We start from the raw sequence: 17,510 nt of genomic DNA on the forward strand, positions 1-17,510 counted from the left end.
CTTGGAGTAGAATCGAATGAGTCAACATTTAAAAGAATGATAATTTGGCCGCATGACAGCCAGTCTCTAAACCACTGAGCGCCATTGTAAGACGATGGTCGCCCTGGAGATGTTAATCCACTTTCAGACCTGTTACAGGAGCAAGGTTTGCGGTCAGTCCTCGGAGCATTGTGCTGCAGGGAGACAAGATAGTGGTGACCCAAACACTTCCTTTTAGAGCATATCCTGCAGACACTCGACTCAGCACGACTAGCACCAAGACATCTTCCAGTCATAAGCTCCTGTGGAAGGGTCGTTGCATACCCTGGAAGGTATCCTCATGGTGGGGAAGCTTGTAAACAGGTTTCCAGAGGCTACCACCGACCCGGAGAGGGGCGGCTGGAGGACTCCCCTTGGGCTTTGCTGGCTTAATGAGAACAAGGTTTAGTGAGCAAGTGGAGGGGAAATCTTCACCTTCTCACTGGCCTCATACTGCTTTTGCCAAAGCATTAAATAAGCCTTTGCTAAGAAGAGTTATTTCTGTTCATTTTTTTTCTTTCTATTTATCTCTATTTTCTTTTGCTATAGATAAGTTTTTGTGTGTACACCATTTTGGGAGTTGTGAAACGGGCTCGCTGGCCTACAGACTTGGAAGAGGCTAAAGCTGGAGGATTTGTGGTTGGCTATACTCCAAGTGGAAATCCAATCTTTCGTAACCCTTGCACCGAGCAGGTCCTGAAACTTTTCGACAATTTGCTTGCTCTTATAAGGTAAGTCAAACTGATAAGTCATTTTCTGACTCAAAATTTATTTGTTTGCATGGCCTCAATGTGTTCCCCCACTGGAATAAATGGGATTGTGTTCTGGCACCTAGATTGATGCCAGTCTGATTTTTTGGTTGAATTTTTCCTTTTCCTAAAGGAACCCCAGACCTTGTAAAACTCTGGTGAAAAGAAATAACCTCATTTCTTACTTGATTTGGTTTTGATGTTGAGTAGAAACCCATAGCTGCTTTTTCCAAAATGGCTATTCTCTTCCTCCCCAAGGAAGGGGGGGAATTCATCTTTCACATTGAACTGCATTTGATATAAATCATACACATTAAAGTAACTGATTGCCTGGGCACTCTTGCTTTATCATTGTGATTCTCTAGATGAAATTCATATGAGCTGACTATAACTGTACTAAAATCTACTTAACTGCCTATGAACTGAAAAGAAGAAAGTTAACACTTAATGGAGATCTTTATATCTTCACCTCATTTACTAAGATATGGGGGGAGGGAGGAGGAAGCTGAGCTGACCCTATGTTGTCATTTGTAGATGTTAAAACTCTTTATTAATGTGAATCAGCACCTGCCTGGAAACTGTGAGTATTAAAAAGTTGTCTGGGGTACTGAGAAATTAAATGACACCGCTAGTAGTCATCAAGCATCAAAAGATGATTCTACTCCCTATACCATCCTCCATGATTTAACCTGTGAAACAAATGGAAAGAGATGTCATAAATAAGTATGGTTAGAAATTTCAGGTATCATGTAATTCCTGGGTTTTGGGAAGCTGTCACAAAGTTTTTCTAAAGTTTTTCAATAGCAGATGTGAAAGCCAGTTCTTGCTTGTCCAGCAGTTGAATTTAAGCATCTACTTATTTCTTTCAGTATTGTCCATATTGAAATTTGAGACTAGGTACCAACCCCATTTGTTTCTTTGTTGGCCAATCAGTCAGAGTGTAGTCAGCAATCCAAAATGCTTGTATCTCAGGTAACCCACCTGATATCCCACATTCATCTGAACTAGAAGAGCAGCATTAAAGATTTTTTTGTCTTGTAACTAAGTACTTGGTAAACTTACAGCATGGTTGTCTTGTAGCTGGATACTGAGTTGTTTTCTTGATATGTGTTAACACATTGTCTTGGTTTCTAGAGAAGTTGTTCCATTAGAAATTTTGGTTGCGAATTAGACTACAACATCGTATTACAAATTTAAGTAGAAGAAAAATTATTGCCATCTTGGTGTTTTTAAGAATAAAGAATTTATGGGACAGCTAGGTGATGCAGTGGATAGAGCACCAGCCCTGAGTTCAGGAGGACCTGAGTTCAAATATGGTGTCAGACACTTAATACTTTCTATTTGTGTGACCCTGAGCAAGTCACTCAACCCCAATTGCCTCAGCAACAAAAAAAAAAAGAAGAAGAAGAAGAAGAATAAAAGATTCATTTGTCATAGCATGGTGACTTTTGATGTATAATAAATTCACAGAGCAACAAGGACATAGAGCAGTCTATCTTTCCTTCCTCTTGGTTACCTCTTATTAGACTTCAAGGGAACCCAAGTATTTAGATAAGAATAAAGAAGCAAGCATGAAAAGCAGTACTCTTCATTGAGTATAACCCTAACTGTGAATGTTAAAGTAAATTAAATAAGGAAACATAGAAGGTTGCTATAGAATATCACCTTGATATTCTCAAATCCCTATGTCATTAGAAACTTCAAAGTTCTGGCATGAATAGACACTTTATTAAATGTTGATTCAGCAATTTTCTCTTCCTTAGGAGATCCTAGATGGTGCTATGGGGCCAATAATGACAATTTTTTAAAAAAAGAAAGAAAGAAAAACCAGAACAAGTTTGAATTTTGACGCCTCTAAGTTTGTCTATTCAGTGCAGAAGGTGAAAGTTGCCATTAGATTCTGTACAATAAGATATATTTTATTATTACGTTGGTTATTTTGAATCTAGAATGAAACAAACTTGTTGGCTGGTTTGTGAGATGGTTGGAGATAGTAAAATTGGAGGAGAAAATTGACTTTTCATACAAAATTCTTTTGTGCTCCAAAGGCTCATCTCATTGGTCATACTTTTATCTTTTATCCTAATAAACTCTTTTAGACTTACTTTAAATTTGTGCTTGGAGATGCTTTATTTGTTGTAGGTACATAACTACTGATGGAAAAGGTATTTGATAACAAATAGTGTTAGCACCATGGTGATGAAATTGTTAGATAATCCAGAAATTTCTTTATAAAACTATCGTTTAGTATGGCTCCTTGATTTGGGGACACTATGATAGGCATTCAATAAAAAGTGGGGTCAGAATTCATATAAGTGTAGCATGCTCATTGCCTTAACCTAGAAATCCATTTATGAGACCTTGGACATCATGTTGATAAAATCCTTGGGTAATTGCAATATTATCATCATCATTAGCATGAAGATTACTGGATGGGTAGGGGAAAGAGTAATATAAAAGAACTCCAGGGTCTTATAGCTTCAATAATATTTGTTGCCTTAATGTAATTTGAGAATAAGAACCAAAGATCTCTGTCCCTAGTATCTTGAGATCTTGCCTACCGAACCGATATTGGCAGAAAGCACATTTTCCTGAAGTAGTGCATATAGGTAAAAGCAGCTAAGAGAAAATCTTAAGTAATTCAGAAGAAAAAAAAGATAGAAAATGTGCTGAATTTTCTTTTATTTTATTTTCTTTTTTCTGAGGCTGGGGTTAAGTGACTTGCCCAGAGTCACACAGCTAGGAAGTGCTAAGTGTCTAAGATCAGATTTGAACTCAGATCCTTCTGAATTCAGGGCTGGTGCTCTATCCACTGCGCCACCTAGCTGCCCCCTGTGCTGAATTTTCAAGAGTGATCATCTCCGTAGGTTGCTTTGTGATGCTTTTTATGTGCCATGGGCAAGAGGGGAGACTATGGAGTGCAGGTCAGAACAGCTTCCTAGTCACTGTTCTTGGTCCTAAAAACAACTACTTTCTGCTTAAGTAAGCTTGGATCTAGCAGCATCCACATCAAGGATGCTTGGATTTTGAATCTGAACTATGCTCTATACGTCTGTGATAGGCTAGCAAACCAGAATTTAGCTAAAACTAAGAACACACTCTGAGAAGAGCCACTAAATCATTTTAAACATGGACTTCTTACTGTCAATGGAGTTGTCTTGGTGTTAGTTTCTAACCCAGCACTGGAGTTCTGCTAGGTAATTTCAGAGTAGATACTGGCATTCTTAAATTGTGGGCAAAAATTGCCTTTCTGGCTTCTCATTTCAGGAATCAGTTATTCTTCCAGACCAGCATAAGACCATGTGTAATACAGTTTGCTTAATGAAACTCTGTAAAGACAATTTCTGTTTTGACTCTCCATCTCAGGCCCTGAGAATATAATTCAGTAGAAAATTGTTTAGGGAGAGAGGGATTTAACCCTAGATTTTCAAATCTGTTTTTATAGATCTCTCTTCTTTATAATTCACAGCATTGTTTTGGGAAAGACAATAAATGGGAAAAGAGTGGCTGTGATATTTTTGTAAAGAAGACTGGAATTGGAAACAGTAGTGTGAGATCTTTTTACATTGTTTACAGACAAGTACCTTCTTTGTCTTGACAAAAATTGGCAGCAACTTTCTTCTTTCACTGTTAATTTATGATTCAGGCAAATGGTTTTTATTTATGATTCAGGCAAATGGTTTTTGACATTGATAATTCTACTCTTGGATTTTTTCTACTCAAAAAGTTTCAAATGGGAGTGGTATCACCACTGTATTTGTGTCTAGTCTCCTAATGTAAGTAAGCATTAGCAACAAAATTTCCCTTGCTGAAACAGTTGGATTTTTCTCAGTCCCAAAGTGTTATTTGGCCAAGATCAAACTCTATATAAGTAAGAATCTCTATCATTAAAATACTGGTATGGTTTAGATTTTTGTGACTTAATTGTGTGAAAAACCTTCTTGAGCCAGCATGAGAATGTGGTTTTTGAACACCCATTGGTGTTCACTTCAAATATGGGTTGACATTAAGGTTTTGTAGAGTGTTATATTTCTGTAATGTTAGATGCTGAAGAAAACTATCATATGATATCGTGAAATTTGTTTCACGGGATAGAAAAAAATGTATCTTCCATTGGGCTAAGGAAGAACTATAATTACCAAAACACAGCTTTATGTTTCCAGTGACAAATGAAGCAGACTTGTTTATCATTGTTGCAACAAGTAATGCTGACTATTTTCCTCTATTGATGTTAGGACAATTTTGGCTTATTGGAATGAAAGTGTGAGGTGTAAAAAAAAAAAAAAAGCTGGACATCTCAATTCTAGGAGTGGTTAGAGTAGATGTGTTTTAGGTTCAAGAAAACATCATCTCCCAGAACTGGTGCTGAAGTGTTTGTTAGATTAACAGCTACCTTTCTTTTCCTTAGTTCCACATTTCATGTGCTTATACTCCATGGCAGAGTTCCAGGCTTCCATTCAGAACCCTTTTCCTGAAGAACACTCAAACTACTTTGTGCCTTCAGAACTCTTAAGAACAATCTTCATCTGCATACCAGTGGGGGGAGGGAAATTCTGATGTACAGCACAAGGCAGTCTCTCCACTCTGTTATTTCCCTTCTTCCTTGTCAGATTCAAAGAAACCTGCACATAAAGCAACTTGTCTCTTTCAGAACACACAATACTTTGTATACACCAGAAGTATTGGCTAAACTGGGAGATAACTTCTCAAAGGCTTTGGATATGCTTGAAGTAGAAAAGAATGCCATCCTAGGTAAGAAATTTTACATTTTCTTTAAGAAGTTCAGTTTTTCCCAATCTCTTCTCTCCTAAGAATTGCTGCAAGTGTGCATCTAGAGCAGTTTCAGCAGCCTGGTATGTGTAGTTCCTGCTGCACTAACATCTTACTGTACTCTTGATATATTCACAAGGCATATTATAGTGAAAATAGTATAAGACTTGGAGTCATAAAAACCTGAATTCAAATCATACCTCTAATATTTATTAGTTCTGTTCCCCTGACAAGGTACTTAATATCTTTGTTCCTGGTCAATGGTTAATAAACATTAATAAAGCATCTATGTGCCAAGTTGTGTATTAAACATTGGAGATACCAATACAAATAAAACAAATATAGTTTCTCCCCTCAAGGAGCTAAGAGTCCATTAAATGAAGACAGTGCACAAAAGAAAGCTGAAAAGAAAGGTGAGAAGTAGGAGGAAAAGGAAGTGAAGGTACCTAGTACAGGGATATAATGGAAAGTTATGGCAGAGTCCAAAAGCAGAATAGCTGGTGGGAAATGGGGAGAAAACTGTTCTGAGCCACCTCCTTGAATAGAAAATCTGGAGATATGTCTCTGCCCTCCATTCATAGAGTCAGAAAAGTGGAAGGTACTTAACAAGGCAGATTCAGTCTGGTAACATAATGTGAAATAATTTTCCTGAGGAATAAAGGCAAGATGAAGAGGTCCAGAGAAGTCCTGAAGCAGTGAAGCAATCTGTGGTGCCTAATTTGCAGAGTTATTGTTAGGACAAAATAAGTTAACATTTATGTTGCAAACTCAAAAGTTCTATGCAATTATATGCTACTGATGCAGTTACTATTCAACCTTTCTGAGAATTAATTTTCTTATCTGTACAGTAAAGATTATGCTAAGTAGGAGCATAATTGTAAGAATTTGTTATTCCTGGAGTAGCTGTTATCCCAACTCTAGCACAAGTTATCTGGGTAGTGGTTGATCTAGTGATACATACTATCTTTTTATCACCTATGTATTACATATTCAACCTTAAGAAGATGCACTCTTCCTCTTGTTGCCTCTATGATTTTGGTACTCTACCACCAAGTAACAAGAGTATACCACATATAAGTAATGCTTAATCTCTAGACTGTTTAAACTAAAAGATTCGTTTGCTTTTCTATAAATAGCAATTTAAAAAAAAAATACATTAGCATATAAAATGTTAAGAGATATGCAATGTATTAATAAAAATTATAAATGCATAACATATTGATATAAAATATGAAGCTCTATCTCTTAACATATTTGAATTTATTTGACCATGGCTTACTTAATGCTTTTAGGGCAGCTTTTTCTTTTAAAAACCCACAGACATTTTGATATCTAGCTGCAAATAAGTTTTACTAGAAACTGAGAGAAGTTCAAGGGACACTAGGAAATGGAAGGTATATACAACATCTAAGCAGTCCCACAGACTGCTATAGGACTATCTACACTGAATGTGTGATTGAGTCACAAATTGTTTAATTTTTGAGGCTAAGGTCCTACAGTAATAGCCTCTCAGTTTATGGGTTAATCTAGTTGAGAGTTAATTATTCAAAGATGACCGAAAATAATGTGTATGGATGCTGAGTTGTAAAACTGAGTATCAGTGTCTTTTTTGGTAATTGTTATATTTTCTTCAGGGCAAAAATGAATGTCTTTATTGTTTGGTCCTCAGGTGGACTGAAACACAGGCATTTAGAGAATTACCCCGCTGAGGCAATTGGGATTAAGTAACTTGCCCAGACTCACACAGCTAGGAAATGTTTTTTTTTTGTTTTGTTTTGTTTTTTAATCTTAAAAGCCTTTATTATACCTACTCACATAATGCCCTGACTGATACCCTGACTTGTTGGTTCCCAAGTGAACACCTGGTCAGAAGATCCACGTGTTCACTACCAAAATCCTTACCTCTTTTGGCTACCCATCTTGGCTTGGCCACCCAGGCTAGAGAGCCAGGGTGAAGAACGCCAGGTTAAAAAGAGAGCAACTGCTGCCTGCAGTGGGCTTACATAGGACCTGTGAGGTCATACACACAGCCAATCAGCAAGAGAGTCACCCATTACAAAGCTATCTCAATATGGCCAGGATCCCACCCAAGGGCAGTCCTAATATCCACAGAAATTACTTCCGGACTACTCATTCTCCCGATTTGCTGTGGCACCCATTTAAAGGCCCCTTACATTTCCCTTTCTCTTGTTTTGCGGGAACCGCACATCTCATCAAGCTAAACTTTTAGCACCAGCTATAGTTCACTTGATCCATGAGATGACAGAGTGTTATGCCCAAGGAGGTACAAAGCAACAGATCAGTAAACAGAAGCATGACAATGAGAACCAGGCTCAACAATGGCCCAAGTGTTCAACCCATTCATCAAAGTCATACTCAAGATAATAAGCCAAAGAGGCTGGATGCCAATGAGGTAGGATGTCAACACTGAGGTGAGAAGTCAACAAGGTAAAACATCACAATTCTAGTTAACAATTAAATATCAGTGAGGTAGGTTGTCACAATTCTAGTTACATTTATCACAATTCTAGACCAATTCTAGTTTCTTAAAATTCTAGAGCAATTCTAGCTTATCACAATTCTCAATTGAACTTTTCACAATCCTAGAACAATTCTAGTTTCTTACAATTTTCTGTTGCACTTGTCACAATCCTAGAACAATTCTAGCTTTATAATGCTTTATTATATATATAATATATATATTATAATATGCATATATTATAATATTATATATATATTTATATATATATATATATATATATATATATATATATATATATATATAAAAAGCTCTATAATGCTTTAGGGAGTAGGGGAAGGGGAGAGATGAAACTTTAATGAAATAGAGTATTTCCAAATACTTTTGAGGAAAAGAATGACATTGCATAAAAACTTGGGAGTGCAGAGAAACCTTAAAAAGTAAACATGAACTGCTTACATTCAAATTACAATTCAAATGCAATATGATGCATGTGTCTGAACCCTTTCATCATTATGGTTCATAGAGGGAATCCAGTTAGACAAGGTGCAGGAATGGTTCTGTTATTTATGTCTTAATGATCTTTAAAAAAAAAAAAAAAAACAGAAAAGAGAGAAAAGGAATACTTTTGTAGAGGGAAAGAAAAGGAATGTTATGGAAATTATCTTATCAAGTTATACAAATAGCTATCTATAAAACAAGGGAGAAGGGTAGGAAGGAGCATTTAACACTTGAACCTCACCCTCAGCTTAACTGGTCAGAGGGAAAAGGGAAATGTGAGAAGGGAGGGAATTAAGGAGAGAATATAGATTATGGGAGGGATTAGTTCTTAGGAAAATAAACTCTGGGGGTGTAGAAAAATATTTATAGTTTTTTGAGCTAGCAAAGAGTGAGATTCCAAGGAAGCAACCATAAATTGTGGAATGGATAAACAAGTTGCTACATAAATAAAATGGAATGCTATTGTGCTGAACTCCCTTTGGTATAAGCAGACCAAACATGATTACAGAGAATTGATGGAGAAACTTGCCACCCACCTTCTAATAGAAAAGTTGAGAGACTTAGAATGCAGAACAAGGCAAGTATTTTTAAGAACAGGCTCAATGTGGAAATTTGTTTTGATTGACTACATGATTGTAATTTTTGTTTTATTTTCCATGTTTTCGATTGGGGTAGAAGAGCGATAAGGCCCATCTTGTCTGATTTTTCTTTTTTTTTTTAATCTTCTTCCCCACTTAGGACTTCCTCAGCCTCTCCTGGAACTCTATGATTCTCCTGTCTACAAAACAGTGTTGGAACGAATGCAGGGTTTCTTTTGTACTCTCTATGAGAACTGGTAAGAGATTGATATTATCTTTATATATTCTGTTCCTTTTCATGGGCACATTAGTGTTAGAATGCCTAGTGAGTGCTATTTAATTCATGTTCCTTTAGGTACCAATCAGTTGAGGAAGTACAAATACAAATATTCTCTTATTAAGGACCAATGGCATTATCAACTTCTGGTTCTCTTCCATGATTCCCTTGTAAATGTCATGTTTATTCCTTTTCCAATTGGGGTATACTTGGTCTGAATCTTTTACATTCGTCTATATTTCCTCTTACGACAAGTGACATATCTGGATTTAGGAAGGCTAGAGTTCAAGAATTCTCCAGTTATAGGGTTAATTAACTGGTCTGGGTGGCAAATTTACCATACATCTTTACCCACTAACAGCTATCCTGATATAATTTTCATTATAAAGTCATTCTGCTTTAATGTGCAACTAAAAGGCACTTACTTAACCCTTGACTCAAAAATTTATTGAAGTCATTATTGATAAAGTAAACAGGAGCAAATCACATTTTTGGTTTGTTTGTTGTTTTTTTGTTTTGTTTTGTTTTGTTTTTTAAGTTTCTTGGACATTAAGAACTGGCATTGATGGGTACTGAATTTGCTGGTGATTTTCCTTTGTAGTTTCCATATCCTAGGGAAAGCAGGCTCTTCTATGCAGCAAGACTTCTACACTGTTGAAGACCTTGCCACCCAGCTTCTTAACTCTGCCTTTGTCAACTTGAACAGCATTCCTGACTACCGACTCCGACCCATGCTTCATATCCTTTTGGAATCTACCAAAAGAATTGGAAAATAAGAAATAATCCACATAGACTGAGGGATTTAATTATCTGGGTTCGTGAAAATTTCACTGAAAGAAAAATGAGTTGAAACCTAAAAGCAATAGAAGAAAATTACAAAAAGAGACAGAAATTCTTGAAAGCTGTTTCTTGTATAATTGGAACCTTATTAGCAAGTCTTAAAAGATCTTGTTCTTTCTCTTAGGATTAGGTCTTTTCCCTCAAACTTACTGGTTTGACTCAGACTTAGCTTGTGTAATTGTTGTGTAGTTGCCAGTATGCTGCTTCTGTGGAAAAGCAACTTCATTTTGGCAGTTACCCTTCATTTAGGGACAGAATGACATAGTGGGAAGAACCCTGGATTTAGGAATTAGGATCAGAGTGCAAGTCTCCTCTCTGTTCATAATTGTCCTTGAGTGAGATACTTGACCTTCGTGGGTCTGTTCCTCACAGTAAAAAGAGAGGTTGGGTTAATTGGCCTCCAGGATCCTTTCCATCTCCCAAGTTTCCTGGGATCCAGAAACTTTCTCATCTTGTTTTTAATACTGGCATCTTTTTTCCCCCAGAATTGTGAACCAGTGGAGATAGGAAGCAAAACTTGATTGGAAAAATAACGCCTTCCCCTTTTTCTCACAGTGGATGAAATTTAGCTCTTGCAAATGTAAGCATTCTGGAAGATAATACAATCTGGAAATGTAATAAAATTAAGCAGCCAAACAGCTTAGCATACTAGGGAAAGAGACATGTCCACAGGCTTACCTAACACTAGATAGTATCTTTGGTAGCTTTAAAACCATTGGCAGACTGTTTGAACATGTTTATGGTCTACCATCTGGTTGTCTCAGATTACCCAGGAAGAGTATGCTTGTGGAATGAGGGGTATACCTGTGCCTTGAATATTATAGTCTCCTTAACCTACCTTCTTAACGGGTTTTTGTGAAACCTCTGGTGCTATTCTGCCCTCCAGAGCATTATGAAGCCCTTGTATCTCCCATCCTTGGACCCCTCTTCACCTATCTGCATATGGTAAGAGGGCATTATCAAAAGGATATTGAAAATCCCAGCTCAAAACCATCCAGCTAAGGAGTTCAAGTTAAGAATGGTAGGGATTGTGGGGTGGGGCTATACAGGTAGTGCAAGGAGTTAAGTGACTTGCCTAGGGTCACACAGCTAGAAAGTGTCAAGTGTCTAAGGCCAGACTTGAACTCGGATCCTTTTAACTACAGTGCCAGTGCTCTATCCACTGTGTCATCTAGCTTCCCTTGGGTTAAGAATTCTTTAAAGCCTCAAGTTTTTCTAGATTGAATTTGTGGCAAAAGTTTCTCTGGTTTCTCATACTGTCTTTACTTTAAACAAAACTAATAACAGTCTAATTCAGAATATTACAAAAAAGTCTAAAATGTAAGTTTAGTCTTCTTATTCACTCTCAATCCTTGTATAGTTAGCTGCCTTTTCCGGTTTCTTAAGTTTCTCCTAATAACCAGGTTGTTATGGAGGGGAGGGGATGCTAAACATTACTACAGAAAGAATCCACAAACCAGCTGTTATAAGTATAATAATGTAGTTTAGTAGCCTAAACACTTTAGAAACAAAATTCCTTCCCATTTAAATGATACTTTGAACTGCTGGTTATTATATTAAGCTGTGATATTCTAAGCTGTATTTTATCATTACTACTCTTTCTTGTAAGCTTCAAATGTGGCCATCTAGGTTGATGAAAATAGAAGTGTGGGAATCATATCGTAATCATATCTTTTTTTAAAAAATCTAATGTTTTTACATGATTATTTCCAGAAATGTTCCTTCCTTATAGAGAGCTATCCCTTGTACAAAAAAGTTTTAAAAGGAGGAAAACAATTCACCTTATTTCCAGTTGCTTTCCATTTACTTTAATTCATTTTTCTTCCCATTTCTAATCATGTGTTATTTTCCTAGTTCTGCTTACTTCATTTTGCATCAGCGTCTTTCCATGATTTTCTCTAGTCTTCATATTTGTGGTTTTTATGATACAACAATATCACATTCATTTTTCACATTGTGTTTGGCCATTTTCCAATTGATAGGTATCTACTTTATTTCTTTTCTTGTTGGGTTTTTCCCTGCTCCCACAAAAAAGTATTGCTTTAAATACTTTGAGTCATTTAACCTACTTGGGAGGTAAGCTTAGCAATGGGATCTCAGGGCCAAAGGATATCGATATTTTATTCACTTTCTTACATAATTCCAATTATTTCCCAAAATAAACAATTCACAACTCCTCTTTATAATATTTTACTATGCTTATCCTCCTTATAGTCCTTCCATTATTGACAGTTCCCATCTCTTGTTACTTTTGCCAATTTCCTGGGAATTGGTTTTGATTTATATTTTTCTTATTAGTAAATTTGGGGCAAAATTTCACATAATAATAATTTGTTATTCTCTTGAGCATTGTTTTTTCATGTTATTTGATCAAATTTATCTTTGGGAGAATGGCTTTTAGTCATGTATTTGCATTTGTTCTCTTTATCTTGAAGATCAGACTGTTAATCATTTTTTTGTAAATAATTTTGGTTTTTTTCCTGGTCAACAGCTTGAGAAGGGGCATTATTTCAAACTACTACATTTCTAGGAGGCTTAAATGACTTTTTTCTATACCAGGGCTTCTTAAACATTTTTCTCACTTAGCAACCCCTTTTCATCAGAGAAATTTTTACATAATCCTAGGTATATAGGTATTAAAAATAGGCATGCAAATCAAACATTAATTTATAATAAATTATGAAGAAATTTATTATAAAACAATTCTCATATGTATGTATATATATGTATGTGATATATTTATAGTATATATAAATGTAATTTTACTATTAAAGATGAAAGCAAATTTGTATACTGAGATGGATGTGCTTGTTCATTTTCACATAAAGAATTAAATCTTGACAAAATATGTGATACCTTTTTCTGTCACTAAACTTTGTGACCTGAACATTGAGTTTTGCGATCCCATATGAGGTCCTGACCCACAGTTTTAAGAAGTCGGGTTTTTTTACCATTCCCACCCATAGAATGATGAAGCTCTGTTTATTTCAACCAACCCTTAAGTAGGAGATTATTTCCAACTTTTTTTTTATTTCCTCACTGTTTTCCAGAGGCTTTCCCAGAAATGGCAAGTCATCAACCAGAGGAGTTTACTGTGGTAAGAAATGTTTCTGCCTAAAGTTTATTGGGCAGAAAGCCCTGCTCAAATAGCTAGTATGTCAGAAGACATTCGAATTGGAATCATTGTTGGGAAATAGTACAGTGTTTGCTCAGATGTCCCAGGTGGGAAAGGAAAAATCTGTAGGCTGACATCCAGGTTAAATATATTCTTAAGTTAACAGAATTTTGATGCTTTGGAAATTCCCGCTTATCTATTATTATATAATCTGACTTTTCAGGTGCATCATTCCTTCCACTTCAACTTTCAGAGTTGTGTGTCTAATACTAGATCATTTAGTACCATATCCAGTTTTTGCTGTAATAAATGTAATGGAATGAAATGAGGAGTCTGCAGTGGGAGGGTTCACTTTCCACTGATTCCTAAATTTTTCCCCTTTCCCCTAACAACTCCTCCAGTGTTATCTAACTCTTTGGCTCTCTTCAGCGGTGAAGAAGAGACTGCAGATGAAAATCCAGAGTCTCAAGAGATGTTGGAAGAACAATTAGTGAGGCTTCTCACTCGTGAAGTTATGGACCTGATCAGTAAGTAACACAAGAAAGAAGAAAGAAAGAAGGGAAGGCCTAATTCTTATGGTTAAGTGTTGGCATTTCCAAGTACAGATTTTCCATTATTTCAAGTGTAAATTATCTTACCAATTACCTCAGTACCTTTTGATATCCAGCCAGTCCTACTAAGTTAAGTCAATCTTGAGCAAATATTCAGGAAATGCTGACTGATTTGAAATTAAAAGATTAAAGAAATGGTTATTGGATCAATAACAGGGTGTAAACTACTTTTATCCCACTGAAAACAGCATAAGAGCTAAGTATAGCTAGAAGAGTTTGTCTTAGACAACAGAGAGGGATTTGTCAGGGTTAGGAAGGACATAAGCAAAGTAAAGCTATAATCTCACTAGAAAATTTTGGAGTGAATTTTAATTTAAAGGTTGAGGAAAATAACGAACTCTTTAGGTTGTTGTCTTTCAGGAGATAGAGTTTTCCTGCAAAACCTTAAATTTAGAAAGTGTTTATTGTAGCACAACCTTAAATTTATCAGGCCAGGAAACCATTCCCCTATCACACACACAAAAGATGTTTTTATACTTACTACATGCCAACTTTCTGCCCTATGCCATGACCCAGAGCAGCATTAAAATACGAGCTTTTGTCTCTTAGAGGGGCTGTGCTTTTTATGGGACAGCCTCTTTTTTCTGTAATAACCCAGCCTTTCTCTACAGCTGTTTGCTGTGTTTCAAAGAAAGGTGCTGAACACAACACAGCTACCAATACCACCACCACCAATACCAACACCCCTGCTGATGGAGAGGGTGAGTGAGCAATTTATTTCCTGATTTCTTAGCTTTCTTTCCTTTTTGACCTTTACGCCACAGTTATGCCTGTAAAGTTTATAATGTCTTTCTTGTAGTTTGGTAGTTGGCTTCTTATGTCATAGATCTGGCCATGCATAAAGCTTTCCCAACATTTCAAGCTTATTGTTGAATTCATTTCTCTTCCATTAGAGGATAAACTGACATCTAGATGAGGGAACTTCCATCAAGCTCTTTTTTCTGACTCCAAATAGAATATGTCTCTAGGACAGAAAGTGCTGTACCTGAGTCAGGGAGAGCATCTGGGCACTTATTATACCAATGTACCTAGTGATGTAGATGTGTTTTCATCTACTATTTTGCCCTAGAACAAGATGTGAGAGGGCTTCTCGGAAAGGTGACACTAATAATTGCTTTCCTTTTGGCCACAGATGAAGAGATGGTTTGTACAGAGGTAGCCCCCTCAGCCATGGCTGAGCTTACCGATTTGGGCAAATGTCTCATGAAGCATGAGGTAAGTGAAGGCAGAAGTGATAGTAGTGTACTTTATCTGGCTCTCCATCTTTCTTTGTTCTCTTCACAAAATGAAATCATTCATAAAATTGCCTCACACATTCATCCCCCACTTTTATCAAAGCTTTCAAATCTTAATAGAATGGGAAAAGAAACAGAATCCTCCATAAAATTCCATTTTCTTTTCTTCCCTTCTTTAGGATGTGTGTACAGCATTGCTCATCACAGCCTTCACTTCCCTAGCCTGGAAGGACACCTTATCTTGCCAGAGGACCACCACTCAACTCTGCTGGCCTTTGCTTAAACAAGTAGAGTTCCTCTCTCCTCACCCAATTCTTCTAAAGAGAGGATGCTTTAAGAACAGAATCACCAAAGGATTATTGGTTAAAAGGAGAGGGTGTGGGCCTAGCAAAAGTTTAGTGGAAAGAGGACTAATTTTAGAATTAGAGGTCTTAAGTCACTTGACAGCCGTTTTACTACCTTTGAAGAAATCACGCTCTCTGGGCTTACAGTTTATCAAAAGAGGACATTGGACAAGATAGTCCCTTCTAAGCAATTTTCTTAGCATTTGTTGGAAGCTTGAGGGGAAAAATTTGGTACTGACAGTTTGTTTCCTCAGGTCCTCTCGGGAACACTCCTCTCTGATGCAGTAACATGGTTTTTCACCAGTGTGCTAAAGGGTTTGCAGATGCATGGGCAGCATGATGGTTGTATGGCTGCACTTGTCCATTTGGCCTTCCAGATATATGAAGCATTGGTAGGTACACTAGAACCTGCCAGTTTGTTCCTGATGCCTTTCTGGTTATCATTCTTGAGGCTTTTGGCATGTTTGTTATTTACAAGCCCAAAGATGCCCAAATCTATCCTCCTCAATAAATGTAATCCTCTTTCAGCGCCCCAGGTACGTGGAGGTGAGAGTTGTGATGGAACAAATCCCAGAAATACAGAAGGAATCTCTGGACCAGTTTGACTGCAAACTACTGAATCCTACACTGCAGAAAATTACTGATAAGCGCAGAAAGGATCACTTCAAACGCCTCATTGCTGGCTGTATTGGGGTAAGCCTAACTTGGAATCATCTTATTATTATCCTATTAATGACAAAGAAACTATCTCCTTTTCTTTTGCCCTACTTGTTTCTTGAAACCATTTGGTAAAAAAAAAACCGTAGAGGGAAAAAACCTCAAACTAGTCTTATCAGGTTAATGGTCTGTCACTAAAAATAGAATGGAGTTTTCCATTTGCAGAAAAACAGGGAGTCCCACTGCTCAGGTTTTCATAATAATTTCATAATAGCATAAAATTCATTATAGCTCTGCTTGTTTCTTACAGAAACCTCTGGGAGAACAGTTCCGTAAGGAGGTTCACATTAAGAATCTTCCATCACTCTTCAAAAAACCAAAGCCGTTGCTGGAATGTGATGTGCTGGAAAATGAGGATGGATGCTTAAGCACCATCTTTGAACCCTGATATGGCCATTTGAACAATTTTCCCAGGCCTTCATTGTCATCTCTTCTCCTTCCCCCTCATAGCTAACCTGTAGCTCTATCTCCACTGCCTCCTCTTCCAGTGCTGACCTGGAGAAAAGAACCAGGCTTGGAGACGAAGAGCCAATGACTGGCTCCAAGAAGAGGCCAGAAGCAGTTACATTGATGTCATTTTCAAGGGAGTTAGGACTTAACATTATTCTGTCTAGTTCTCCCAAGATGTCTCCCAAACCACTCAAGAGCTCCATGTCTGGGCATTTTCAAGAGAAGCCATGAGCAGAACTATAGTTCCTTGTTGTCATTTTTCCCTTCTCCCTTTCCAAGTACTCTCTTTGCAGCATATGTAGAATATGGGATTGGGGTTTCTGTTCCACTGGTTTGTGAATGACTGCAGGTGCAGAAATTGATGTATATGCCCATTTTTGGCAGCTTTACCCTATGTGCTGGGGGCAAGAGCAATGGAAGGCAGATCTATTTGGGTTTCTATTTTGTTGCTGGATTGGGATGGCAAATGAAGTGTATGCATGGCAAACTTATCTTGACCATTAGGAGGAGTATAGACATCATAGCTACAAGTAGCTATGGCCAGGGACAAGGTCCCTTCAGAAATTGGCCAAACTCAAGTCCTCACCTCAGGACCCTGTAGCTTCCCTATGTAAAAGGGAAGCTTTCCCATCATACATGAGAGAATGATATCTACTGTTCATTACTAATGACTAGATGACATTCTCTCATTAGCAGGGGTTCCTCAGGAGCAAAAGCCACAATTCCCTAATCAATTCACTTGATGCTCAGGTGCTTTGTGGGCATCCAAGGTTATTGGACAAGAATTAAGCAGCATCTCTTCCTAGGAGCTGTAAGCTTAAAAGCT

The 17,510-nt window shown here is 37.2% G+C and overlaps 1 protein-coding gene across 5 annotated transcripts in view; it reads left to right on the forward strand.

Moving 5' to 3' along the window:
• XPO5 (exportin 5) overlaps positions 1 to 16,921 on the forward strand; it is a 58,914-nt gene extending 41,993 nt beyond the window's left edge. For 4 of the 5 annotated variants that reach the window (XM_074310805.1, XM_074310804.1, XM_074310806.1 and 1 more), the window contains 13 exons: positions 568 to 749; positions 5,419 to 5,519; positions 9,256 to 9,352; positions 9,974 to 10,109; positions 11,059 to 11,157; positions 13,263 to 13,309; positions 13,757 to 13,854; positions 14,550 to 14,639; positions 15,071 to 15,153; positions 15,353 to 15,460; positions 15,772 to 15,909; positions 16,046 to 16,210; positions 16,485 to 16,921. In XM_074310805.1, coding sequence (XP_074166906.1) covers positions 568 to 749; positions 5,419 to 5,519; positions 9,256 to 9,352; positions 9,974 to 10,109; positions 11,059 to 11,157; positions 13,263 to 13,309; positions 13,757 to 13,854; positions 14,550 to 14,639; positions 15,071 to 15,153; positions 15,353 to 15,460; positions 15,772 to 15,909; positions 16,046 to 16,210; positions 16,485 to 16,622 — 1,482 coding nt within the window. In that variant the 3' untranslated portion in view covers positions 16,623 to 16,921. Of the gene's footprint in view, positions 1 to 567; positions 750 to 5,418; positions 5,520 to 9,255; positions 9,353 to 9,973; positions 10,111 to 11,058; positions 11,158 to 13,262; positions 13,310 to 13,756; positions 13,855 to 14,549; positions 14,640 to 15,070; positions 15,154 to 15,352; positions 15,461 to 15,771; positions 15,910 to 16,045; positions 16,211 to 16,484 lie in introns of all 5 variants that reach the window. The other variant, XM_074310803.1, reaches the window with a different exon arrangement.
• Positions 16,922 to 17,510: the final 589 nt, after the last annotated feature.

The sequence above is a fragment of the Sminthopsis crassicaudata genome, chromosome 4, assembly GCF_048593235.1.
Source record: "Sminthopsis crassicaudata isolate SCR6 chromosome 4, ASM4859323v1, whole genome shotgun sequence".
NCBI lineage: Eukaryota > Metazoa > Chordata > Mammalia > Dasyuromorphia > Dasyuridae > Sminthopsis > Sminthopsis crassicaudata.